This window comes from Tilletiaria anomala, assembly GCF_000711695.1.
Source record: "Tilletiaria anomala UBC 951 chromosome Unknown K437scaffold_81, whole genome shotgun sequence".
Taxonomy (NCBI): domain Eukaryota; kingdom Fungi; phylum Basidiomycota; class Exobasidiomycetes; order Georgefischeriales; family Tilletiariaceae; genus Tilletiaria; species Tilletiaria anomala.
The window spans coordinates 1-24,097 of record NW_013546941.1 but is presented as its reverse complement, the minus strand read 5'-3'; the positions used below and the strand labels follow the sequence as shown (position 1 = coordinate 24,097).

Sequence of the window (24,097 nt, the reverse complement as noted above, 5' to 3'; positions counted from 1 at the left end):
ACAACCGAAGCGGACGAAGCGTGTCCGGTCGAATGAGTCGAGCATAAAGGCACGAAAGCAGGGAGCTACGGCTGAGTATTCAGCTAAACGTCAAGAGGGCCGAGAGATGAGGACTGCATCGACCAGGCTCCAGGAATGAGGCCAAAATGTAGGAGCGGAGGCGAGGTGCAAAGAGGCATGTGTGGAGCTCCAATAGGAGAGAAGGGGAAAGAAAATCACGGAGAGGTTGACGGCAGCTGAAGCTGGACGTCTGAGAAAGGCGAAAGGCGACGGATCTGCGAAGGAGAAATTGGAAGTGAGACAAAGAAACAGAGGCTGGGACGGACAAGGAAGGTGACGAGGTGTCATGATGGTAACGCCCCATCCCATGAGGGGAACGACGTAGAAGTTACTCCAGCACTTGCTTCAGGTCTAGGCTATATTATTGAGCCTTTCATGCCGATGGTTTATATCATTTGTTGGCAGCACGCCTATACATCTCATGAGCATGTTTCTTTAAAACAGTAAATAGGAGCGCAGAAAAATGGGAAGCTCAACCTCTAAGCCGGCGCGCAAGCTGGGGTTGACAGCAACGACCACGCAGCTTCCGCGCTCGACGGCGGTACGATCTTCTCGTCCTCCTTCTACGACAGCCGCAGGAGGTGCGACTATTGCTAAAGGCGCCGGGAAAGCTTCAATTGCTGCTGTTACAGAGGCTGGAAAATATACTACCTCACCGTCTGAGCTGGCAACTGCAGTCTGCACAGCAGAGAAAACGCCGCTAGAAGGCGCTCCTCCCGTGCAAGCGGTGGCGAGCGCAGAACATGAAATTGGAAGAGGCAGTCGAGGAGCCCAGCAGCAGCAGGGCTTTGACATGCACAGCTTGGCTCGATCGAGGAGTGCTCGCGCAGCGGTACAAGGGCAGGCGAGCGAACAAAAGAACCAGGGTACGCGCTTACTCTATCGTGTTGCTGCTGGGCACGCCCCAACGCAGTCGCTGACGCTTTACACACCGGCTCTGCAGACATTCTCGAGGATGGGCGAGATCCTCAATTAATGCGGAATCTGGCATCATTAGGCCCTGTACATGTGCCGCGAAATCGCCTTAACTTCCGTCGATCGGACCAAATGCTCGGTATCCTCGCGGCGCGTCAACGCGAATCAGCTTTCGAATATCCCTTTCCTTCGAGCCCCGCCGCCGCACAACACGCCGTGGCGCCATCTTCATCGCCGTTAACATCGAGTGACCGCATGTCAACATCTACGCTTGCCTTGTTGCTGGACGCGCGCAAGGACTGCCGCAGCCGCGCAGAAGTCGAGCGCCTCGCCGTGGAGTTTGACGTGAACATAGAGCTGCTCGACAAGCTTGCGCGGCGCTTCAACACGCCGAGCTTCGGCGAGTATGTTGACAAGGAGCAGGGAAATTCTGTGCAGGCGGGAGAGCAGCGCAGTCCGCGAAGAGTGTATGCCATCTGGGAGGAAGCTGAGTTGGTGGATGCGCCAAAGCAGATTGGTGAGTGCGCTATCGTTTCGTTGAAGATGCTTACTGCACGCTGATGATCGCGGAACACAGGGGCGTGACATGGAGAAATCTATTATTGTCTGCTGTATTATATCTCCATGCTCTATCATGCGCTAACGACGCCCAAAGACCCAGTACACGTATCCACTCTCGTCCTCCCTGCCGATGCCCTTGATCTTCGGCAACTCTGTCCTTTGCAAAAGCACAACTTCCTTTTCTGCACTCTCGCTGGCTCCTGGCTCTGGATTTGCAGTATGTATATTGCTCTCGTGTGCCTGTCCGAACACGCGATCGGCAATCTGGAGGAGGTTCCACTCGCCAAAGCGACCGTTGAGGCGTATGGGACACATGATGTGCGCACGGCTGTGCGGCTGGTGCGAGAGGAAGAAGCGCAGGTTTGACAACAGCCACGCAGGGTGCTCGGGAGAGTAGATAACGTCTGCTGCCAGGATCAATGAGAATGCTGCCTGCGCATTGCTCCACCAGGAAGATTGTGAAGAGGGAGAAGGCGAGCGACGCTGTCGCTGCTGGATCACATCGTGGACGTCCCGCCAGTCGAGTACGGCGCTCCCCACGGATGCCGTTTGATGAGCATTGCAATTGAGACCGATGTTGTGCTGCAGGTTCTCGAGCACCTTTTCATGGTAGTCTGTCAAGCAAACCTCGACAGGTTGCAGTCGGGCACGCTGAGCAAGACTCGCAGCGAATAGACCCACGAGGCCTGTGCCTGATCCGAGCTCTAGTATGCGGAACGGCTTTTGCATCGAGGGTGCAGGTAGATCCAACCCGGCGAATACATCATCAGCATGCCGCGCAAACAAGTCGCACAGAATTGAGGCGCTGCCCCAAGTCTGTACCCCAACAGCGGTAGCGGCGTTCTGTTTTCGACTGCTGATGTGGCGGTTGGAGCGGGGCGTGTGGTAACCATCTGGTTCTTCCTCATCCTCCGACGCCGAGTCACGGCTTCCTGCAACACTCTCCGTAGAATCGCGTTTCGAAATTGGAAGCGGTGCATCTCGGATATTGATCTCGATGGTTGGACTGTCCAGAGGGAAACGAAAGAGACGCTCCAGTGGACCGGCCTCTGTGCACACACGCACATGCATTCGAGTGAGTCTCAAAGGCTCATGCTCCCTACTTGCAGTAATACACCTCACCAGCTAGTGCTGCCTCTGCGGCGATCACGGACGAAGCCACATCTTGAGCGGTCTGCGCCTCTCCTTCGGAAAGCCAGGTGAGATCTGAAGCGATGATCCTTAAGCACCAATCTAGCGCAAACCGCTTCTCGATCTCATCCCTGCGCGCAGCGTCGAAGGCATCTTGCAGCTGCTCGGTCGAGGAGCGCCCGGATGCTGCTTTGCCGAAGTGTTCAAGGTTGAGTGATTCGGACGGGGAAGCAGATGCGTAGAGCTTCGTAACCAATCGCAGACCTTGCTGCAACGCAGCAAATGCTGGTACACGGCGGAGAGGAGGCAAGAATGAGGTCGGATTGAAGAGGTTCTCCTGGTCTGGCATGGCCGCCTGCAACAGCGAGTCTGCCGAGCGATGCACTCTCGTTCCTGCGTCGCGATCTCCTCAGCTTTTACCTTGAGCACCCTCGATAGCCTCTTTCTTACGCGCGCAAGGACTCCTGCCTTCAGTCAGATTAGAAATTGCGTGCATCGAATATCAATAAGGAACCGTCATTTGCTGTTCATCGAACGTGGCCTCGATGGTACTTCTGCGCGGAACTCGAAACAAATTTCTGCTGCAAGGAAGTTTGTTTTTGGACGTGAGACAAGTCTCGAATGTGGGCTTTGAAGCCTGCGATGGCCGATGGGGCTGTCGGTTGCCTGTGTTAAGAATGAGTCGGGGAAGACCGCTGGGCAGAAATGATAGAAGCGGCTGCCTGCAGATGTGCGGCAAGAAGCCGAAGCGCTTGATCTATAAAGAGGAAGCGTGCGGTGATGCTATACAATACAAAACAGGAATTGCTGCGTGCATGTTCATGTCGTTCCATGCAACGGAGATCCGAGATGGGGCCGCGTACGGGTGGTTTATCTGGCATATCGTCGGCATCTTTCGAGGGGTCATATGTATATGTGCGCGGGGGTTGTTGTTGTGGCATGTGGGTAGCGAGAGCTTTGCACGATTTCCCTTCGCTCTTTTGCAGTGTAGAGGTGTGCGGGAGGGATTGCGTGGACGTGACACACCTATTCTTTGATCTCGACGCTCATGACAGCCTTTGCGACCTCAGCGCCTGCGTCAGCACCATCCTTTTCCTTAGGCGCACCGCCAGCAGCAACAGCAAGTGCACCTGCAGCCTTGCGTCCGCCGCCCCACGCGCCAGTAGCAGGAGCAGCGCACTCGCGCTGCTGTGGCGCAGCGGGGGAAGCCGCCTCGAAGCGTTTCTCGCTGCCGCACGTCGAGGCAGCTTCACCAGACGCATTAGCAGGCGCCGGCGACTGCGAGGAAGCGCTCGCAGAGGTCCTGCATTGCGCGCCTGCTGGCGCACCACCGCGCGGGATTTTCGCCCCTGAAGCGGATGCCGTGGGGGATGAGGACGCTGAAGTCTCACTTGGTTGCTGCCTGGCCTTAGGCTCGACCTTTTTCCATGGGTTGGTCGGCGGGTTGAGCTGACCCTGGCTCGGCCTCTTTGCAGCTGCTGCTGCTGAACCATCCTCAGCAGAAACTGAGCCGTCCGTCGTAGGCGTCGACGGTGCATCAGCTCCCGCCTTTGTACTAGCGTCGCCAACAGTCTTCTTCTCCTTCTCCTTCCTCTCCAGCTCACGCTCCCGCTTTCTCTCCCGCTCCTCTTTACGTTCAGCGTCGCGCTGGCGCATGCGCTCTTCGATCTGGCGCTCGCGCTCCGCCGCATCGACAGGTTTGGCGTTCCCGAACGGGTTGACCCCGCCTTTGGACGATGTGCCAGCCGATGTTGGCGAGGTCGCTGCTCCTGCTCCTGCTGCGTCGGCACCTTCGCTGCGCGGCTTCAGCTCGAGCCTCTTACGCTGCGTTGGTGCTGCTGGCCCGCTGCCGTCATCACCTCCTGCTGCTGCAGCGTCGGAGGTAGATGGCTTGCGCGACGCAGACGCTGCAACTGAGCCTTTCCGGCTGGAGCGCCATGTGTCTGCCTCGTCCGCAGGCCCAGGCGCAGCGGGCGTCCTGTCGCCGCTGCTTCCGAGCCCCGCGGCGCCAGCGCCGAAAGCGCTATTCTTGCGCTCGCCGAAGCCAAAACCGCCGCGCTTTTCGGTTGGCGATGTGGGTGCGGCGGCCGGCGAGAATTTGGCGCCAAAGCCCATGCGCTCCAGGCCGGCGTACTTTTCATCCATGTCTGTCGCGAGGGATTCGCGCCTGCTGCCGGCTGGGGGCCGGTCACTGCGTGGCGTCCCAGGCCCACCGCTGCCGAATGCGGTTGACTCAACCGGTTTGCCTGTCCGCCAGTTGCTCGCCTCATCACCTGGACCAGGCTCGGAACTGATCGGCCCAGGCCCGCCGTACCCGCCGGGGCCAGCGGCATCGGCGGCATACCTCGAGCGTCCGAAGCCGCCTGCTGCACGCTCGGGCGTGGGGCCGCCGGACTGAAAGCCGCTGCCGAAGCCGACGCGCCGTCCACCCTCGCCAACCTCCATGCTGTCGAACCCGCTGGGGCCGTCGCCTCCTGCCCCAAAGCGGCTGCCGGTGCCGCCAAAGTTGGATTCGCGACGGCGCAGCCCGATTCCGCCAGGTCCGTCTGCTGCCAGTGGACCAGCGCGGCGCCACTGGCTTGCCTCATCTGCGATGGACGGCGCGAAGCCTGGGCGGTCGGTGCGCGGCGGCTCGGCGACGCTGATGCGGACGGTGCGGCCGCCAAAGCTGCCGCCGTGGCGCTCAAGGGCGCCCTTGAGAGTGTCCACGCTGTCGAACTCGACGTAGCCAAACCCTTTCGGTCGGCCGTCAGGCCCACTGACGAGGCGTGTGCTCGTGACGGTCAGCGGAGCGAAAAAGTCGAGTACGTCACCCTCAGTGACGTCGAAGTTGAGGTTGCCAATGAACGCCGTGAAAGGCGGGCGTGTCGGCAGTGGCACATCGTCGCGTGGCGGGCCGCCGTACGCCCCCGAGCCGGCTGCAAAGGCGGCATCGCGGTCCTTGCGGTCCGGCATCGAGGAGAGGTAATCGCCACCGCCGCGGGCGTAAGAAGACTCGCGCGGCGCGGGTGCGGTCGGCAGGTCGTCCATGTCGTCCGCCCACGACGTCTTTCCTCCGGCTGCAGAAGTCCGAATACGAGGGAAGCAAAATGAGCGAAAAGGAGGTTGAGCATGTGTTGACTAGTGCCTGTTGTCGGCATTTGTTCTTTCTGGAATGCGGGTGCATCATGCTGAAGAGGCATGGACTGGCAGCGCAGATACTCACAGTCACCGAGGAAGTCTGTGAGAGACATCTTGTTCTTTTTGGGAGCTACAAGGGGAGAAAAAGGATTCGGTCCGTGAGCAATGCGACACTATACATAGCTGTGAATGGTCTGCTTCTTCTGATGCGTGTCGGGCTCCGTGACAACACCACGGGGACCACGCGTGCAGGAAGAAGCGACCGGTCTGTGGGATTGGCTCACCCATGATGATCAAATGGAGCGATGGGCGAGCAGTCTGGGTGATTGGTTTCCTGTGAAGTACGGGTGCTTCCTGCGCGGTGTCTGGATGCTTGCCCTCCTTCCTTTTGGTGTGTTCGGAGGGGTTACCTTGGCTGTTGGCAGCAGAAGAAGAGGATGCGGTCTCATTATCGAAGAGAAGATCTCATCCATCTGCCAAAAATTCATTTGGCTGGGAGTGTCAGCAGGCGTGGTTTACAAGGGAATATACTTTTTTCTTTTCCACCTTTCTTTCTTTCCCTCAACTGCAAGCAGTCGCGTCATTAGTATTCGTCGGCAATGCGCGACGTGTCGTCAAATCGACGCGCCGAAACACCCAAGAGACCCTGTATGGAAGTGAAGATGACAGCAGCTGCACTGCATAGGCGAGGTAGCAGTAGAGAAGGAGATTGACGGCCATAGACGCGCACGCACGCACACGCACCCATGACGCGAAGCGAGGAGAGGCGCATGCAGGAAGCCTTGCTCGCATCCTCCTCTGCATCTTGCGCCTTACCGCCACCGCCACCGCCACCGCCACCGCTGCCGCCTTCCTCCTTTGCTGCGCCGGCTTGTGCTCGTGTCGGCGGGATGGACGCTCAACAAGGACGACCGATCCCGCAGCAGCAGGAGCACGCAGCTACGCTTGGCCCAGGAGGACTCATGACGCCTGCTGCGTCTACCCTCGGTTCGGACTCCCACGCGTTTGCTGCCGCCTGCGGCAGCAACAAGGCAGGAGCCACTAGCACTGTGAGCAACGGCGCGCACAAGGCATTCGACCTGATGCAGCTGGACAGCGACGATGGTGTAGTGGCCATGCGCAGCCAAATACCTGCAGTGGCAGAGGAAATACCTGGAATTCTTCGAGACCCGCACAGAACTGCCTTGGCAACAGCAGCCACAACAACAGGAGGGGGTTTGGACTCGCAGTTGCTGCTAGCGGCTGCACGAGCACGAGCACCAGTAGCAGGAACAGCAGCGGTAGCAGAGCAACAACCTTCAACTTTCCAAACGCATTCGCGTGCATCTTCTAACGCGCATACACTTCCAGAGACACAGCCAGTCTCCATTCCCGACAGTCAGGAAGCACTGCAAACAGCGGAGATGGCATCGTCTCCATCACCGCCCCCACCACCGCCGTCCTCGGATTTGTCTTTGTCTTCTGCATCTGTGGCGCCAACGGAATTCCAGGCGCAGGTAGACGAGGCGAAGAGCACGGCGAGCACGATGGCAAGACGCCGGTGCGCTGGACGTGCGCTCACCTCGCCGGCTGCGCAACGACCCGAACGCCAACGACAGCAGAAGCAAGGCATTATCAGTGCGGATAAAAGGGCCCACGATATTCCGGCTGTAGCCGTTGCAGATAACGTCGATGATGAAGATCACCTCAGAAAATTCGAAGAAGACGATACAAGAACTGCGTCACACAACTCAGGCAGCATGGTTTCCCTTGCGCCCGCCTTTGTTACGCGAGCACAGACTTCGTCTTGGCTACCCGCTGTCGACAAGAGCAAATTCACCAAGTCCGCTTTCCCTGCGGCGGCTGGGAGGAGAGGAGATCGAAACACAGCCAGGCGGCGTGCGATGTTGAACAGCGACGATGAAGATGATATGGGGATTGGTGGAGGGGACGAAGGGAAGCGGCAGGTGTTCAAGGACGAGCACATGATGAAGGAGCAACACGATGACGAAGACACGAGGAACAGCAAGGGAGCGGCTGAGGCAAAGGGCAAAGGCAGGGGCAAGGCCGCATCCTCAGCGCGAGCAAATACAGCTCCGAGCATGCGAAGCGCGCCCACCCGCGGTTCCACTGGCCGAGAGCATGTGAATGCAGATACAGAGGCGGCCGTCATCGAGATTGGCATGCTCGACGCTGCCGCTGCTCTTGGCTACGCAGGCTCGGACAGCACCTTCGACGGCTGGGCGCCCTCCAAGAGGCGCGGAAAAGTTAAGGCGAAGGAGAAGGCACAGGCGGAAGGCAAATGGAAAGGAAAAGGCAAGGCGGCCGCTGAAGATGACGAGAATGCTGTTGCTGGTCCTGCAGCTACAGAGAAGGGCAAGGAAACTCCTCTGCAGCGGGCTACTCGTAAAGCCGACGCCACCGCGTTTCCGGGAGAAGAGGAGGACGAAAATGAAGAAGAAGACGACGACGACGACGACCAGCCACACAAACAACAGTCACAACAACAACACCAGCAACTACAGGTTGCAAGAGACACTCAGCTTGCATGCGAACCACCGCCGTGCACTCGCGCTGCTGCCAGCGCCAACGCTAGTGCTGCGAAGAGAAGCAGGACCGCTCCGTTGCTGAATCCAACACTGAGCTTGCGTCGCAATGACAACAAGAAGAGAAGCAAGGGCGAGAGCATGGGTGACGCAAAAGACACAAGGGCAAATCAGGCTGATAAATGTGTTGACGAGAGTGAGGATGAAGAGGAGGAAGAGAAGCTAGATGCCACAAAGGACCCGTCGTATCGTTTAGGGGAGAAGGCTGCAGACACTGGCACGGCGCCTTCAAGGTCGGCTGCTGCGAGTGCGAATGATGATACGCCACGCGCTGCGCGTGCGGGAACGGGGACTGTTGCAGTGGCTGCCGCGGCAGGCACACAACACGTTACGCAGACACAAAAGAAAGCGTCTTTCTACGGTCGATGTGAGTGCCTTCCTACCCTTTGCCACTGCTGCGCTACTTGCGAGCGATCGACCCGCCGACACATCATGCACATATCTTCCTTGCATCTCCACTCGGCTCCAGCTTTGCTCTCAATGCTCTCACCCGGAAGCGCCCGCCGCCCGGGCCTTGGCAAGCGCATCTCGATTGCGCCGCTGCACCCGGACCGCAAGCCACTGCACGAGGTGCAGAAGAAGTTCGTAACCGTTTGCAGGGGCAAGCTTGCCAAGGGTAAAAGCGCCACGACTGGGGCAACCAAAGAGATGTTCAGACGGAAGAAGAAGCACGGCCTGGAAGATGAAACGCCCAGTCAACGCGCAGACCGCAAGCGCCAGGAGGCCGAGGTGGGAGTTTTCGACGAGACGAGCGAGGAGGAGGTCGCGCTCAGCTCGGACGCGAAGTTTGGATCAGAACAAGACGAAAACAATGTTACCGAGCAAAGAGCTTCTATTGCCACTGGAGGGAAACGCAAGAGGGTGTACAGCGATTGCGATACAGATGAAGAGGAGGAGAGGCTGAAAGAGGAGAAAAAGAAGATGTTCATGGAGGTAGACGAAGGGTACGCTTGAACCAACGTCCAGGAAGGCAGGAGGCGCAGAAGAAGTACAAAGTCCGTGATCTTTCCGTCGTCATTGTTGTAACCCCCCTTGGCTATTGTACAGCAAGCTGCACCCATTGCTTGCGGCCAGTTCGACCCTCATCACTCTTCATCCTCGAACGGATTCGCGACATACTCGAGATCAGAATCCGAGCCATCATTTTCGTCAGCGTTCAACGCTGCACCTGCGGCTAGACCTATGCCTGCAGATGCAGCCGCCACTTTCGCCGTGTTGTCGTGGATGGCGATTCTGCCAGCAGGAGCTGACGGGATTGGAGTGGCTGCGCTCGCGTCCTGCACAGCTTCGCCTGTCCGCCCGACTGCATCCCAACCGCTGAGCTTGCCCGTTTCTGTATCGGCACCTGCCCCCGCACCGCTATTGGACCGCACAGGTGTGCGTGCAGCCGCGCGTGCCCCAGTGTTGCCATCCGCACCGTTGTGGCTGCCGCCGCCATACCGCTCGAGGAAAGGCTTGCTCGTGCTGCTGGCGAATGTGCCGCCCAAGTTGCGGGCCACGAGTTGGGGCGCGCCGCCGCCGCCACCATTGCCACTGACAGCGAGGATCTTCGCGAGCTCCTCGTCACCGACAGGCGCTGGGTCGCGATCGTACGCGCCTGCGCTTCCGAGGGCCGGTGAGCGTTGCTGGTTCTGGTTGCCGGTGGCAGGTGATGTGATAGATCCAGAGGTACCGAGGGTCTGCCCGTTTGATAGCTGTTGATGCTGCTGTGCACCTTGCTGTCGACGCTCGGCGAGCGCTGCGTTTGCGCGTGCTTTTAACGACGAGAAAGTGGATGCTGCTCGCGCGATTCCGGCTGTGCACAGCACAACAGAGGCAGAGAGGAAACAGAATAGGTCCAGTCAGAGACTAATCTCACTACGGCATCAAATGAAGAAACTGCAGATCGAAGAAGAGCATCTTACGTACCCTCTGCGAAGCGGTTGATGTCTTCACTCCACTGCTTAGCCTCGGCGTTTCCTGGCAAGACACCTCCTGGCCTGGACATATGACCAGCGGGCCGTTGCTGCTGCTGCTGTGATGATGGTAGTTGCTGCTTCTGCTTCTGCCAATGGTGTTGTTGTTGATAGGTATGATGCTGCTGGTCAAGGTCAGCGAATACTGGCGCCGGGGCGCCTTGCGCAGAATTGCCTCTCCGAACTCTCGGCTGGTAGTTGAGAGTGTTGACGTCGTATGTCCGTTCAGGCTTGGGTTGCTGCTGTTGCTGGTCTTGCTGTGCTCTCCCGAAACCAAATACAGACCCGACACTACCCCCTCCACGTCCTCCACCCGATTCGAATAATTGCTGTTGACTGCGCAAATGCTGCTCCCTTTCCAGCGCCAGCGCCTCCTGCTCCTGTTGCATCAACGCCCTCGCGAGCGCCTCGTCGTTACGCGTGGCCTCCTGCTCATTCGATGCTGCACCCTGTTCGGATCCTGCACCGTCTCTGTCTGTACCTGCACGTGTGCCAGCTGACTGTTGGCCTTGTTCTGCGCTGGAATCGTTCATGCCGAGCAAGATGTTCGCAGTCTGCTCGACGTTATTGCTGTGTGCGCTTAGTATGTCTGAGATGGTGTCCCGGGGAAGATCGGGAAACATCGCAATTAGCGTATCGACGTCCGAACCACCTCCTTGGGCATGCTCAGTGCCGGGTACATCTACGACTGCTGATACTGCTCCTGCCGGTGCATCTGCGGAAGGCGAGTTTGAACGCGCAGACGTTTGCAAAAGAGTTGAAAATGAGTTGCCTTGACCTTGATCCTGGGTGGATTGAGTTCTATTGCGTTCTTCCGCGCTGATATGCCGAATGACGGCAATGTTTGACTTGATCCTTTCCCCCTCGCCGCCAGTGATGGGTAGTTTTGGAACCTTATACTGGGCACCCAAAGTGGAGGCGTTAGCTGCTTCCCTGTCCTGTTTGTCTTTATTGCCGCCGGTCGCTTCTGCAGGACTTGAGTCCGAGTCGTCTCCGATCGTGTACCCTGCTTCGTCCGTGTCTGTCTTGGCTCGGTCGTTCTTTGTATCAGGCCCCTCGCCCAGGGCGTCGCCAAGGGCACTGAGGTCAATTGCGCCGGCGGAAGATCCCTTTTTCTCGTGGGCCGGCATGTCTGGTACAATCTTCTCCGGGAGAGCGATCTATAACAAAGTTCTCAAAGCTCCCCATGGAAAAGCGCTCCGTGAATACAGGCTGAGCGACGCTTGTCTATATCGAGCATTGGCAGAAGTTGGTGCGATAGTAGGGAGAGCTGGACCTCACCTCGAGCAATTTGAGGCGGTGCACACCCGCGTAGAAGTTTGTGTCTGTGGGTCCGTGCGCAGTCACATTGGGCCCGTTGTGAATAAACTAAGGTCACATTAGTAAGTCCATAGAATGAACGCCAGCCACAAGCGGGGTTGATCGCTTGTTCAAACCGTGGAGAATGGTTCCTATATCCGCAGTCAAAGGCGTATCCGATGTAACGAATCCTTTTGTGATGGGTGGATAGCTGAGCAAGAATTCCACCTTACCCAAGTTTCCAGGACGAGCGGGGGGCGCCGTCGAAGATGATGCGTGCGCAGCTGCATGTCATCCTCAACCCGGTTTCGGGAGGCCAGCAGGCCGAGTCGATTCTTAGCTCGGCAGTGGACCCCCTTCTGAAGCGTCAAGAACCCAAAATCGAATACCAGATACGCCGCACAGCAAGGCCGGGGCACGCCTCTGACATCACGTACGACCTCCTCCAGTCTGCTGAACGCACGGATGGCTTGTCTCTTAGGATCGCCTTGCTGGGGGGAGACGGCACGACTCATGAAGTGCTCAACGGAATCAACCGTTTCCACAAAGCAAGATCACAAGAGCTACCTCAGATCGAATTGGCAGTGGTACCTACGGGCACGGCAAACGCACTCTTTGCCGGCTTGTATCCACCGCATGTGCAGCCAGCATCAAACGGTACCACCAGCTGTGACACAGAACACGGCTGGCGCCTGCGGTCGCTCAAAGCCCTCCTGTCATCGTTGTGTCACAGCTTTCCGTCTTCAAGCCCATCAGCAGCAACATCGGTACCACTGACGCTCGCCAAGGCGTCCATTTCCTCAGCAGACGAAACATCCGCGGCGAAAGAGCTCGTCTCGCACCTCGTAACCTCACACGCGTTCCATGCGTCCATCCTGCTCGACTCAGACTCGGCCGACCTGCGCGCCAAGTATCCAGGTGTGGAGCGCTTCAAAGTTGCGGCTGGTATGAACGCCACTCGCTGGACGAATTATCCGCTTGCCTCGGCTATACTGAGTACAGCAGAGACTCGCTCACAGCAATCAGGGACCGTACGACTTTTGCCTTACCAGAAGGACGACCATGGTGGCGAGGTCAGCGTCGAGAAATACGACGCGCGGAGTCGAAGCTGGCGCTCCGAATCACTACAAGAACCAGCCGATCATGTACAGATCGAAGGTCCTTTCTTCTATTTTGCAGCCTTGACAACTGACAGACTCGAGCCGGCTTTTGTACCTGGTCCCTTCTCTGCCGCAAAGTCTACCGCTGCTTTCAGGTGCCCAAGCCAAGACGAGTGGCAAGCCATTCGCTGCGGCCTCTCACGCCCTTCCAATGCTCTAGACGTTGTGATCATACGCCCAGCGCGCGATCCAGCGGTGCAAGCAGCCATCAAGTCGCTCAAGAGCCTGTCTTCAGGCCCGATCGACTGGTCCTCCCCTTCCGAGGCTTTCGACATAAAGCAGCGCTTCGCCGCGATGCGCTTGAGTCCGATAATGGCGGCTATGTATGACGAAGGCAAGCACATTCAGCTGACATATCCTCTCCCAGATGATGCGGCTGCCGAATTGGCGACGGATGGCCAGGGCGAGTATGTTGTCGAATACTATCGAACTGGCGGATACATCTGGTTGGCTGTGAGTGTCCTGCGCTCTCATTCGCTTGCTTTTGTGCACCTCGGTCTGACCTTCAAATCACAAACTACGTGCCATTGGCTGCTTGCTAGGGAAATGAGGGCGAAGGGGAGGAGCGCGCACGTGTAGCTTGTATAGACGGAGCGATCGTCAAGGGCGATCGCACTGAGGTACGTGTCGTGCAGAACTTGACGAAACATGTGCGAGTCTGGCGGTGATGCCAGAAAGGAGCATATATATGAGAAGTTATGCATTAGAGACGAAGTAAGCGCGTTGAATGTTACAACAGTGTTCAACACCCGATCCTACGTGCCGGTTGGTAACGTCACTCTTCCCGCTCTGTTTCCTCTTCATCACTCAAGCCGATATCCTCATCCGAGCCGATATGCTCATCACCGATGATCATCATCAGCCTTTGGAGTTCCTCATCTCTCACCCAGTCCAATCCGCCTTCGAGGATGATGCCGCGGAGCACGCCTTTGACCATCTCACTTTTATCCCGCACCTCTTGCAGCGCATCGCGAAGCTTGCCGATCCGCGATCGCCCTGCGCGCGTAGAGGCGCTGCCGGTGATGCTGGCATTTCCCAGCGATGTCTCGGACGCCAACATCATGTCGCCCGCCGCTGTGCCTGTATTTGACTCAAGCTTCTTTCGCTGCTCCTTCAACTCTCTGGACATGACGCGTAGCCTTTCCAGCAGCAGCGCTAGTTCAACACGGTTTATGAGGGTCTGCTTGTGCATTTCTGCTGTCTGCTCGCGCAAAGAGGCACTCTCGGCATGCCGGTGGAGCAACTGCAGAGATAGTGTGTCTCGTTTGCTGATGAGGGAACGCACATTTTGCCCGCTGACCATGCTGCCGCTGGGGCCGTCATCGGAATTCGCTGCTGTAGCGGTGAGGCCGCCTTTGTCCAGGATCGCTTCAGCTGGGTTCGTTGATGCTGCATCATCGTTCAAGGGGCGCTTCGCAGCTCGAATATTCGCTAAGCGGCTGACATCACTCGCTTTGCGTCGATCGTGCAGTGGTCGGTTGGCTGTCTCTAGCGGACTTGGCAGCGTGTGTTCCTCGAAGCTGGTGCTTGACATGGTCGCTACTACGGCATGCTGATCGTCAGCGCTGTTGAAACGTAGGAAGTCAGGCGCAGAACGATGAGACGCCGTCCCCGCAGGGTCGTTCGATGCCAATGGGCTCACTGTGTCAGAATCGCTTTCTTTACTGCTTCCATATCGAGTGCGCGTTCCAAGCGCGTCTTTGCCTGCTTGAGCTGCTCATCTAGCTCCTTCACCCTGGCAGCATCGCGCGCACTATCTTCCGCTTGCACCGTTTTGCTTGTAGCTTCATTTGTGGAAAAATACTTTCGTTCCAACTCTCTGCCACGGGGACTCTGCCAAAACTCCACTTCGAGCCTTGCAGCAGCGATGTGCTCACGCCTGATAGTTAGCTCGTCTAGCAATGCGCGAGTAAGTGGATCGAGGAGGTCATGCTGCACACCTGTCGACGATGTAGAGGTGGATGCGATACCGAAGGACGACGGGTTGCCCAAGGTGGACAGCAGGGCTTCGAGCGCCATTGTGATGGATCTGTTACTGGTTTCGATAGGATTCAGCTGGCTCCACTCCGTGCACAAGCTCTTACATTGTATGCTTTGAAAATAGACGACCCTTTGCGCAAGAAGCCATCTGCAACCGCAGCTGCAATATCTGTGGTCTTCCATGACGACCAGAAAGTCTATGTTGGATTCAAAGAGGTGTTTCTCCAGTACAGAGCCTGAACGCGTCGCGTTAGCGGTTCTTTCATTCTTTTTTGGGCTTTATATATTTCTTTTTTTCGCTGTCAGGGGTTCCGAGGCTGCTACGTGCACCCCATCAGCCGATGGGCGAGTTGACGACGCCCACGTCCGTTCGTTCGCCTCATCCTTTACCGTCAGGAATGGGTGTGTTTTGCGAATGAAATGCAACCCAGCGCAATGCCCAATCGTGCGGATGCCCCACACATCCGCGCGGGTGCGAGTACGCGTTTGATTCATCTTGGAAATTGGGGCTCGGACACGTCTGTTCTGCATTATACCAAGGTCATGAGCCTGACGCGAATGACGCCTACTACTGGTTATTTCTCCTTGCGCCTCGCAGTCTGCTGAGCTTGGGCAATTAGGCACAACTTGTTAATATGACCCTCTGGGCGCCCGGTGCTGTGGTGCTGGTCACACCGACCGACGCCATTTCTGAATCTTCGGCACGCCTTCTGGTTATGCTCCCGTTTACTTTGTTTGACCGATGCAAAATATAAATGTTCCCGCCCCACGTGGAACATCTTTTTACGGTTCTTCGCTTCCTCCCCTTGAGCTGGTCTCCAATCATATCTCATCTTTTCAAGAATTTTCAAATCTAGAGTCGTTTCTCGTTGGTTGAGAAGGAAACTCCACACAGGATTTGATATCCATTGTCCATGCTGTCCACACCATCAATTTCGAAGTATGCTGTCCTCGTTCGCCGTATGCTTCCTCACATACGGCACCCTCGAGCATGTTGCAGTTCTGCTTGCGGTGGTAAACTGATGCACGTTTGCTGCCCTCAAGCGTGGTCGATAAGAAGCGACGCCGAAGCAGACGCACGACTGGGACGGTGGGTATGCTGCGCTGATTACTTGTCTGGTACCGGCTCTTCCTCAGGCGGTGCGTTCGGCAATAGCGACGGAATCAGCCAAGGGAGCAACGGCTCGGACTCGGACTCTGGCTCTGGCTCTAGCACTGACTCTGATGACGGCGCTGACACAGGACCAGACACGGGTACAGACGTAGAGTCCGGGTCCGGCTTTGGTGACGGCACTGATTGAACATCCAGATCTCCTCACACCAGCCCTGGCACTGATGTTTCGACCATTGGTGTCCCTTCTGCTACTGATGTCTGCCCTTCGGGTCTCGCCGTTGGCGAATGCAGATCAGGATCTGAAACGGGGTCTGGATATGGGTCTGTTAATGGATCTGGTTCCCTCTGTTCTGCTTTTGGAAGCGTCCCCATTTCTTGCGCAGGAACGGCCCCCGATTCGACCTAATGCCGATGGCTACCTACCATTTCAGCCGTACGGTGAACAGCTCTGGATTGAAAACAAATGGTAAATTGAGCACATGCATCTCAGCGGAGGTATTTGCCGTGGGAGCAGAACGTGCTGGGCTTGTTTTGCCTGAGCAGCTCCGTTGCAAGTAGCAGGATTCCGAGGTACGGAGCAACCGCTCTGTCCTTGGATTCGTTTCCCTCACAGGAATCCATTCGATCATGCTTCAATCTTGGTGTCCTTCAGAAGGGCACCACCTAAGGTAATGTGATAATCGAGACATTGTGGATTTAGCGCGGCGAAGCTTTTGTCGTGGCCTGTTGTGAGAGAATAATTGACGAGTGCTGACGCGGAAAGCCAGGATCGCCTCCGCCCCATGCAAGGAATTTTCGCTGAAGTGTGAACCAAAGTGAGCACTCGTTATTTGGCCAAGCCATGCCGCAGGTAGGGTTCCGAGGCGGCCGCTTAGAAACTCTGAGCTCGAACCCAAAGGTCATGAATTCATATTATCCTATCAATACATAAAGAGCCAATGGGTAGCAACATTTCCTGTCAGTCGGAAAAGGGACGTGTGCAGCCGCCAACTAGGGCGTCCAGATAGGCTCGCCTGTTGTAAACAAATACCAGATATCCTCCAGAAGGGGTATCGACCAATGAGGCTGAGCTGTTTCCAGTCCCATTCAACCCAAGATTTGCTTTTGTGTCGCCTGCACAGGGCTAGTTGCTGACAGCACCAGCCTTCGTGGATTCTGGCGGAGCCTTCGCGCCCAATTGCAGTGTCCATGCTGGTGGCCAAGGCGAGTGATCGTCGACTGTATCTTCATGTAGTTCGCGGACCGTCTGGCTCTTGTGCCGTTTAGCGAGATTCTCCCGATTGTGGGGTTGGCCGAGCAGAAACGACAGCTGTCTCGAAGCACTCTTCCGGCCGAATGAAGCGGCGTGCGGGCTTTTGCTTAGCTCATTCCGACTGCTGGCAGCGCCTCCAAATTATGCCTCCGAGTTGAACAGGCCATGATCCCGTGAGCCACTGCCGTTGGTTGTGTGAGAGCGAAGTACGATGGCCCGATGGCTGTTCAACATTGACACAAGTGAATTGACGTGGAGTTTTGCAAGTGGAAGATCGAAAATCAGGCGCAGATACGTTGCGCTCGCGAGGACAAAGATCAGGTCAATGATGGCGAGCGGTGGTGGTGAGCAGGCCAGTAAACAGGGTGGCTTTGCTTAGCTCGGTGATTATGTTCTCAGGTTGCTTGAAGCCCGTTCGACTCTTGTGGCGCGTCCAGATCAGTCTGATCATGAGAACAGTGTCGGCAGCAGCAGCAAGGAGCAGCTAAATGATAACAATGAGGCAGATTCGTCGAAATTCGCTGAATACCTTCACAATGAACACATCCTTTCGCAGAGGATGGTCAGCATCCTATGGCTTTTGACAGCGTTCGAATGTACCATGAGAAGCAAAGCTGGCATAAGAAGCCAATACCGGAAGTTATCGCCGAATCTGCCGCGAAGGGGACATCGGTTTTGTGCGAGTAGGGAATACCACCAAAATGGGTGCTGCTAAAATTCGGTAGGCGATCATGAACATCTGACGTTCCGAAAAAGCAAATCAACGTGGGCGTCACCGGGGTAGGAATACGTTATATGCAAATCGTACACGGTAATCGTCACGTCCCAAATCTTCAGCACAAAGTTGAAGAACTTGAGCTCCCTCCCATTATCCTTGCTCTAGGTGTAGCACAGGGAGTACTGGATGCAGTTTTCCATACCGAGGGGCATATTTCACATCACTCCGATGAGGATGCATTCCAACGTCAAGTCGAGCTCGCCCACCTTGTTCAGTCGAGCTGCATTGAGAGGGATACGTAGGACGAGCGCTCTCATATTTTGAGTCAGATCTGACGTTGGGGGAAAGAAAGAGGAAAGCAAGGTTGAGACGTCTTACATCTTTTCCGCATTGTCAGGGATATAACGCTAGATCAGCGGCGATAATAGACTCCAGTCTGCGAAGGCGAAAAGGTGACGTGAAATCAGCTTAGTCGATTGCAACCCTTAATTGCCAAGGCGTCGGCGATAAAGTATCCATCGCCAAGACGCTATGGCTCTGAGCTGGGAAGAGCATTGTTTAAGTTTGCCACCGGACCGATGAGAAGAATGTGTCAGATGATGCTAGTGAAGATTGCGGATGCAGTGGCATTGATGCTTGTTCACTTGCCTGTGATAGGCGCACGTATGGCCACTTGTCCAACTCTTTTGAAGGTACGACTCAGCTGCATGCAGTTGAAAGGACGTTGGCCAGAACTCGGTTTCGCCGGGCTTTGCAAGGCATTGCATGCTTGCGGCCATCCGTTCCCATGAGCTGCGCCAAGCCCGCTAGCGGCACCCAAATACCCAAACCAGCTTCTTGGGTGCACTGTGCATCGGCGGTCCTGGGAGGCACTAAATAGCAACCTGCAACATTTTGATGGTACCTAAATCGATGCCTGAGGGAAGTTGATGAAAGAGCTCAGAAGTGGCAGAGACATTAGGAAACGGAAGGTTGACTACATTCTATACTTTTCTGTTGAAGGCGGGAGGGATGACCTTGTTATACAGGCGTGCCTCTTGCCGCAGTTCAAGTGCCTACTGGAGCACTGATTCTTTCTTTCTGAGAAGCGACTTATGCAGGGACCTGTGCACGGCCATCCGACCAAATGCGCCCTACCTGTTGCATGAGTAATCTGCGGCGCGTATATCTGTTTGCATGCCGATGTAACCGAGCTGATAGCTCGTACGCTATGTTCGGCAGGTCAGCGTAAAATAGGGGCAGTGAGTGAATCGCATTAAATTGCCCTATTTCTCTTCTCATGAAGTGTAAGGGGGCGGCGGGGAATCCTCCCGACCGTCATCATGCACCAAGCACTGCGAAACGCCGAACGGCGGCCTCTCTGTAGCTATGTTCCGCACCTCGATGGACGCCACGGCTCTGAGGTGGCGGTAATTCATCGCCTCGTTCTCCGTCTTGCCATGCAGCTTCGTCGACGCGGACAGATACGTTCGAACGCTGATCGTCCCGTGCTGACTCCGGTACGTCGGCATCGCGTCTGTCGGCAAAGTGATCCACGCTTTGACAAACGCCTTGTCGCCAACACGGGTGATGGAGAGCCTGGACCCGCGTCTTCAGTGTATGGCGCGCTCCAGCCGTACCCTGGCAAATCGAAAGCGCCAGCGACCTTGGTATGTATGGCTCTGCCGCAATTCTGCACTCGCAGGTGTCAGTCGTTCCAGCGAATGGACTGGCGATAGACGTACATCGGGTGTCTCCGTTGCACATGATCGCCGCCTCGTTCCTTAGGGACACAAGCGAAGAGAGTCGTACGAGGGTAGCACTCCTCCTTCTCCGACTCTGCACCTGCAACATAGGAGCTTCCTTCGATTTGAGCGTTTGGTAGCACCGGCTGACATATGGAGATAGAAGGCTGTGATCAGCAAACGAGCGGCGCTTGAACGGAGCTAGCCTTTCGCATTCACATGAAGTTCTTTCCAATGAAAGACATCTGATGCAAAGCCAGGTGGGGCACGAGCGATGTATTCTGCGGTAGTCGTTAACACCCGACCATGTCAGTTTGCCTGGACTTGACCTAACGGAACCTTGTACCATTCACTTACCGAACACTACCGGAAAGTCGATCCCTGGAACAGCCAGCATCGCATGCGTATGTAGCATGTAGCACCATCTCGACGCTCCCCCAATGCTGTTCATTACTTGCGCTCCTGCATTTACCACCAAACAGTCCCCAACGGGCACCCGCTTTCTTAGGTACCACAACAACAAGATTTACCGCCTCCCGGTTCCAACCTGCTAGTGATGAAGCGAGGGGGACCCTTGGCGCTTGCATGAAGAAGGTGGGGTAAATCATTTGCGCACTACCAAGCGGCGCGTTTTGTGCTGAGGCGATGTTGAGGTTGTCGATGATATACTTGATGATTCGCTCCTCCGAGTACATGTTCGCGGTAATCTTGATCGAGTATTCGCTGAATGAAGTGCCATCTTATTTAGTACATGTGTGGATGCCACAAACGCAGCGCAATCTCACATGTATGTTGGAAGATTGGGCACTAGTTCCATGTCGCCGAACCTCTCCGGGAATGTAAACTCAAATGGAACGTCGACAAACCCCGTCTCGTCCACGGGATCCTTCGGGCCATCTCTTGCGTAGTCGAACGCGAGCGCCTCGCCAAGGACCCATGCCCTGCTCTCTTACTGCGTTCCTATTATTCCCTCTGCAGTGCGACATGGAGACCGGTGATCTACATGCGTGCGCCGTCAGAGTAGCTCCCAGCGGTGGAAGAGCGGACGAGCTCGGTCTGGCAGAGCAGTGTGACGCGCACATCCTGGTAGCCACCAGGGCACCCGAGCGTGCCGGCAGGAGAGCGAATCGAACCGTGCAAAATGGAACCAGGTCGGAAGATGATGCTTCGAATCGATGCGACGCTTGAAGGCGTCCGCGAGAGATTTGATGGCATGTTGTCGACTGTCGTGATTGTCGGCTCAGCAGCCGAGGATTCAGACGCAGGTTGTTGGCCCCTAAGGTCCGAGACAACCTGGCGAAGCGGCATCTTTGCTCTGCTTCTGTTGGCACGCTTGAGCTGTACACCCCTTTGCCCAGTCGAATACAATATGCTTGCTGGTCTGAAGGGAATACAGAGAGATGTGAGTCGGAAAGACAGGCAAGTGCATAAGTCAGAGTTCCAGACGAGGCAAATGTGTCAGGTTACAAGAACAGAAGCAGATAGATGAGTTGCGACTGTCGGCGCTCACAGTAGATATCCATATAGGTGCAGAGGCCCTCTACGAAGGCAGAGATAATGGGTAGATTGATAGAAGCCCGAGGAGCATGCACGTGTGTATAACATATCTGAGCATTAGTGACAAGATGAGGGGAGACGCTAGTGAATGGCCGATGGTTGGGCCTATGCTTCCGCCCAGTAGAATATGCGTGGTCACGTGATTATCTTGGTCCTTTCCCGCAATGCCCTCACCTTTGCAAGTTATAGTAGATGCTCGCCGAAGCAATCGTCCGGTGCCGTCGGCCAGCGCGTACCCAGGGTCACGCACCTGCTTGGCAATGAAGGGATCCTCCACGCGGAGCAGATTCCTTCCCAGCGACTCCGCCCGCCAGCTTGCCTTCCTGAACATTGTCTGGACGGGGAAGCGCATGAGCTGCTGCTGCCGATCGAAATGGTCATACCAACGACAGTGCCGCACAGCGCGCCGGTTCATGCCAGCATCGCGGAACAGGTTTCTTCTATGCTACGGTGAGAGAGCAATCGCGGGATGCGTGTGTGTGGGCCTTGGCAGGCGTGCGGACCACCTGAGCAAAGAACGGGACCGCAGGTTGCGCCCCAGCTACCTCCGAGTGCGTGGGTTTCAACGCATGCATGGCCACGTCAAGCAGACGAGGCCAGCCGACTTCCTGCAACATTTTCATGAATCACGGATCCGCTATGCAGACCCGCAACCCATTTTCAATTTCTTGACACGCACGGATTTCAGGCAGAGGAGGGCGCGAGTGTGCAGCTTGCGGGCACAAATAGGCAGCGACAACCTTGCTCTTCAACTCCACCACGTAATCGGAAGTCAACACCGCAGGCGGACAATAGGGTTCGCACCAAAGAGCGTGCAACGCGGCGGCCGCGGCGTGCGCTGAGCGGGAATCGACCGCACCAGTGGCGATGAACTTCGATGCCCGGTTTACCAGGACCAGGAAGATGAAAGTCCTTACGGAAGCTGCGTCCGTAGGGCCAAAGTACCCGTGGTGTACGTGCACGTGCTGACTTACACCCGCTGGCTCGCGACTTCCCGTCGCTGCTCGCAGTGGCACCACCCTGCGGGAGGCTTGATACTCTTTAGACCAGCGCGTCAAGTCAGCCGTCTTCGCCGGCAAGGATGGGAGCCAGCCGGCGTGCTGGGGAGTGAGGACAAGGCGTCCTCACTGTGCGTGGGCAGTGGGCCATTGCATGAATTGCAGGATGCGCTCGATCCCAGAGTCGGGGATACTCACCACCAGTCTAGCATCCGTGTGCTCGCCCATCCTCCCTCGGGAATTCAGCACATTAGAGCAATTCATTCTTGAGGTGGAACTGTTGTAACGCGTGGCATAGCATGTCAGCGCGAGGGAAGGTCGCAGCGACAGCCGCTCGCATGATCCCCCACGCCGATTTCAAATCGTAATTCCAGTGCGCGCCTTGCAGTGACCGAGAGTGCAGGAGAGTGCTGCCTGAAAGATATTGTGGGCGGAACACCTGCCCGCTACCTCCGCTTCTGTCCTCATTTTCGGATGCGAAGCTCTCGGATACTCCGAGCTTGCTTGGAGCACTTTGATCACTTCTGTGTTTGTCTTTACGTGTGTGAATGTACACTCACTTCGATCAGCTGAAAGTTGTCCACATGGGAGCAAGCAGCAGGTCTTGTTGACGTTTGACACTCGTCATCTTTCTTCTTCTGGACTCTTCTATGTCCATCCAGGTCCTCCCGAGGGGCACCCTCCTGCAGGACTGCAATTATTGCTCCAGACATGGCAGCCGCACTGGGTCACTTGTCTGGAGGCGTTTTTGGGGAACAGGCCACGCCACATACTATGTACATACGAAGGTGGCCTCTCCGGGGGGAGGGGGGTTCCAGTTGCCTGTTCAGCTCTATGCACCCTTGTCATGGAGGCGTAGATGCGATGGAGGAGAGAAGATTTGCAGACTTTGCCTGGCCCATTCTCTAACCCAACATGCACTGTGTACCTACCAGACTATGAACATGAAGGGTGGGCGAACTCAGCAATTGTATCACGATCATGATCTCAGTCAGGATCGCGCCTCTTGAGCGCTTGAAGCGCCGTCAGCCTGATGCCGATGCTCCCGGGCTTTGGAATTGTGCGGACTGCAATATGATAGGATATGGACAAAACGTCAGAGCAGGTCTGCCACTGGGCACCCTTCTATGTGTGAATTCAGAGACAGCCGAAAACCTTTGTATGTGCACCATACATACTGGCATGTGACAAGATAGGGATGAATGAGCGCTGGATACCAAAACGGAGAAAAGAGAGCGGTGATGGGTGGGTGCGCATCGAAGAAGCATGAACTTTGACTCCACTTGTGGGTTTGTTTGTCCACATCATTCTTGCATGAGTGTCTTGGAATCTCCGAATTTTCGCGGGCTGAGCTCAGAGCTCCGCATTAGATAGGGAGGACACCAAGGAGCGCGCGGTGTTCCCTTACTGCGTTCTATCATCGTGCCGAGGGGACCATACCGGCCCCAAGGGCGAGAATGTACCATGGCATATACTTAAATAGACCCTTCCTTCCGCTGCTGCCTTCGCCTTTCCCTTCTTTCCTCAGGTTGATCCCCACCCACATCGGCCTCCAAACGCACGTTTCCTCACGACAGACTCGCTGGTCGAGTCGTCCTTCCTCCTTCCGACCACAAGAAGCAAGCAAGCGTGCACACTCTTTGTCCACCCACCTTTCGCTTCTACCATCTCCGCTACTCGTTCCCCCACCGGACACTGTCCTACTAACTAGCCTACTCTACGCTCGCAATGAAGCTCTCCCTCACCACCACCATTGCCATGGCGCTCATTGGTGCCTCGGCCACGTCGTTGGCCGCGCCCGTGCCGGTGCCCGAGCGCATCAGTCGCCGCGCACCGGGCCGCCTGAGTGGTGCTGGCTCTCCGAGCGCTAAGTCTGATTTGAGCCCGGGCCGCCTGAGTGGTGCTGGCTCTCTGAGCGCTAAGTCTGATTTGAGCCCGGGCCGCCTGAGTGGTGCTGGCTCTCTGAGC

The 24,097-nt window shown here is 56.3% G+C and overlaps 10 protein-coding genes across 10 annotated transcripts; 6 read left to right on the top strand and 4 right to left on the bottom strand.

The window, feature by feature from the left end:
• Positions 1 to 471: 471 nt before the first annotated feature.
• K437DRAFT_275472 (uncharacterized protein) lies at positions 472 to 1,625 on the top strand. The gene is made up of 3 exons (XM_013386222.1): positions 472 to 926; positions 1,004 to 1,492; positions 1,553 to 1,625. Exons 1-3 carry the CDS (start codon positions 524 to 526, stop codon positions 1,558 to 1,560), a joined length of 900 nt encoding a protein of 299 aa, XP_013241676.1. The 5' UTR covers positions 472 to 523; the 3' UTR covers positions 1,561 to 1,625.
• K437DRAFT_258307 (uncharacterized protein) lies at positions 1,580 to 3,362 on the bottom strand. The gene is made up of 2 exons (XM_013386221.1): positions 2,659 to 3,362; positions 1,580 to 2,585 (listed from the first exon to the last, which is right to left on the bottom strand). The coding sequence occupies exons 1-2, from the start codon at positions 3,014 to 3,016 to the stop codon at positions 1,615 to 1,617; spliced, it is 1,329 nt and encodes a 442-aa protein (XP_013241675.1). The 5' UTR covers positions 3,017 to 3,362; the 3' UTR covers positions 1,580 to 1,614.
• Positions 3,363 to 3,431: 69 nt separating this feature from the next.
• Positions 3,432 to 6,198, bottom strand: K437DRAFT_295626 (uncharacterized protein). The gene is made up of 3 exons (XM_013386220.1): positions 6,072 to 6,198; positions 5,873 to 5,917; positions 3,432 to 5,726 (listed from the first exon to the last, which is right to left on the bottom strand). The coding sequence occupies exons 1-3, from the start codon at positions 6,073 to 6,075 to the stop codon at positions 3,694 to 3,696; spliced, it is 2,082 nt and encodes a 693-aa protein (XP_013241674.1). The 5' UTR covers positions 6,076 to 6,198; the 3' UTR covers positions 3,432 to 3,693.
• Positions 6,199 to 6,441: 243 nt separating this feature from the next.
• Positions 6,442 to 9,513, top strand: K437DRAFT_258305 (uncharacterized protein). Its single transcript, XM_013386219.1, has 2 exons — positions 6,442 to 8,739; positions 8,842 to 9,513. Exons 1-2 carry the CDS (start codon positions 6,534 to 6,536, stop codon positions 9,324 to 9,326), a joined length of 2,691 nt encoding a protein of 896 aa, XP_013241673.1. The 5' UTR covers positions 6,442 to 6,533; the 3' UTR covers positions 9,327 to 9,513.
• On the bottom strand, positions 9,205 to 11,565 carry K437DRAFT_295624 (uncharacterized protein). Its single transcript, XM_013386218.1, has 2 exons — positions 10,281 to 11,565; positions 9,205 to 10,167 (listed from the first exon to the last, which is right to left on the bottom strand). The coding sequence occupies exons 1-2, from the start codon at positions 11,455 to 11,457 to the stop codon at positions 9,458 to 9,460; spliced, it is 1,887 nt and encodes a 628-aa protein (XP_013241672.1). The 5' UTR covers positions 11,458 to 11,565; the 3' UTR covers positions 9,205 to 9,457.
• A 330-nt stretch (positions 11,566 to 11,895) lies between these two features.
• Positions 11,896 to 13,454, top strand: K437DRAFT_269715 (uncharacterized protein; the record flags this gene model as incomplete). The annotated part of the gene is made up of 2 exons (XM_013386217.1): positions 11,896 to 13,239; positions 13,329 to 13,454. 2 exons carry the CDS (start codon positions 11,896 to 11,898, stop codon positions 13,452 to 13,454), a joined length of 1,470 nt encoding a protein of 489 aa, XP_013241671.1.
• A 2,014-nt stretch (positions 13,455 to 15,468) lies between these two features.
• Positions 15,469 to 16,183, top strand: K437DRAFT_177819 (uncharacterized protein). The gene has a single exon (XM_013386216.1). It carries the CDS (start codon positions 15,681 to 15,683, stop codon positions 16,065 to 16,067), a length of 387 nt encoding a protein of 128 aa, XP_013241670.1. The 5' UTR covers positions 15,469 to 15,680; the 3' UTR covers positions 16,068 to 16,183.
• Positions 16,027 to 16,532, top strand: K437DRAFT_258301 (uncharacterized protein). The gene has a single exon (XM_013386215.1). The coding sequence runs from the start codon at positions 16,102 to 16,104 to the stop codon at positions 16,348 to 16,350; it is 249 nt and encodes an 82-aa protein (XP_013241669.1). The 5' UTR covers positions 16,027 to 16,101; the 3' UTR covers positions 16,351 to 16,532.
• Positions 16,533 to 18,855: 2,323 nt separating this feature from the next.
• Positions 18,856 to 20,057, bottom strand: K437DRAFT_177851 (uncharacterized protein). The gene is made up of 3 exons (XM_013386214.1): positions 19,932 to 20,057; positions 19,794 to 19,855; positions 18,856 to 19,720 (listed from the first exon to the last, which is right to left on the bottom strand). The coding sequence occupies exons 2-3, from the start codon at positions 19,817 to 19,819 to the stop codon at positions 19,171 to 19,173; spliced, it is 576 nt and encodes a 191-aa protein (XP_013241668.1). The 5' UTR covers positions 19,820 to 19,855; positions 19,932 to 20,057; the 3' UTR covers positions 18,856 to 19,170.
• Positions 20,058 to 21,084: 1,027 nt separating this feature from the next.
• Positions 21,085 to 22,218, top strand: K437DRAFT_177883 (uncharacterized protein). Its single transcript, XM_013386213.1, has 2 exons — positions 21,085 to 22,057; positions 22,142 to 22,218. Exon 1 carries the CDS (start codon positions 21,296 to 21,298, stop codon positions 21,971 to 21,973), a length of 678 nt encoding a protein of 225 aa, XP_013241667.1. The 5' UTR covers positions 21,085 to 21,295; the 3' UTR covers positions 21,974 to 22,057; positions 22,142 to 22,218.
• The last annotated feature ends 1,879 nt before the right edge of the window (positions 22,219 to 24,097 follow it).

What these genes read in the sequence shown, in the direction of transcription:
- K437DRAFT_275472 (XM_013386222.1), top strand. Translation starts at nt 524, where the DNA reads ATGGGAAGCTCAACCTCTAAGCCGGCGCGCAAGCTGGGGTTGACAGCA. An exon ending in GAGCGAACAAAAGAACCAGG is followed by an intron (nt 927 to 1,003) that starts GTACGCGCTTAC and finishes CCGGCTCTGCAG; the next exon opens with ACATTCTCGAGGATGGGCGA.
- K437DRAFT_258307 (XM_013386221.1), bottom strand. Translation starts at nt 3,016, where the DNA reads ATGCCAGACCAGGAGAACCTCTTCAATCCGACCTCATTCTTGCCTCCT. An exon ending in CGCAGAGGCAGCACTAGCTG is followed by an intron (nt 2,586 to 2,658) that starts GTGAGGTGTATT and finishes GTGTGTGCACAG; the next exon opens with AGGCCGGTCCACTGGAGCGT.
- K437DRAFT_295626 (XM_013386220.1), bottom strand. An exon ending in CACAGACTTCCTCGGTGACT is followed by an intron (nt 5,727 to 5,872) that starts GTGAGTATCTGC and finishes GGACTTCTGCAG; the next exon opens with CCGGAGGAAAGACGTCGTGG.
- K437DRAFT_258305 (XM_013386219.1), top strand. Translation starts at nt 6,534, where the DNA reads ATGACGCGAAGCGAGGAGAGGCGCATGCAGGAAGCCTTGCTCGCATCC. An exon ending in AGCGTCTTTCTACGGTCGAT is followed by an intron (nt 8,740 to 8,841) that starts GTGAGTGCCTTC and finishes ACTCGGCTCCAG; the next exon opens with CTTTGCTCTCAATGCTCTCA.
- K437DRAFT_295624 (XM_013386218.1), bottom strand. Translation starts at nt 11,457, where the DNA reads ATGCCGGCCCACGAGAAAAAGGGATCTTCCGCCGGCGCAATTGACCTC. An exon ending in CATCAACCGCTTCGCAGAGG is followed by an intron (nt 10,168 to 10,280) that starts GTACGTAAGATG and finishes TGCTGTGCACAG; the next exon opens with CCGGAATCGCGCGAGCAGCA.
- K437DRAFT_177819 (XM_013386216.1), top strand. Translation starts at nt 15,681, where the DNA reads ATGCTGTCCACACCATCAATTTCGAAGTATGCTGTCCTCGTTCGCCGT.
- K437DRAFT_258301 (XM_013386215.1), top strand. Translation starts at nt 16,102, where the DNA reads ATGTTTCGACCATTGGTGTCCCTTCTGCTACTGATGTCTGCCCTTCGG.
- K437DRAFT_177851 (XM_013386214.1), bottom strand. Translation starts at nt 19,819, where the DNA reads ATGTCTTTCATTGGAAAGAACTTCAT. An exon ending in TTCATTGGAAAGAACTTCAT is followed by an intron (nt 19,721 to 19,793) that starts GTGAATGCGAAA and finishes TCCATATGTCAG; the next exon opens with CCGGTGCTACCAAACGCTCA.
- K437DRAFT_177883 (XM_013386213.1), top strand. Translation starts at nt 21,296, where the DNA reads ATGCCCTCACCTTTGCAAGTTATAGTAGATGCTCGCCGAAGCAATCGT.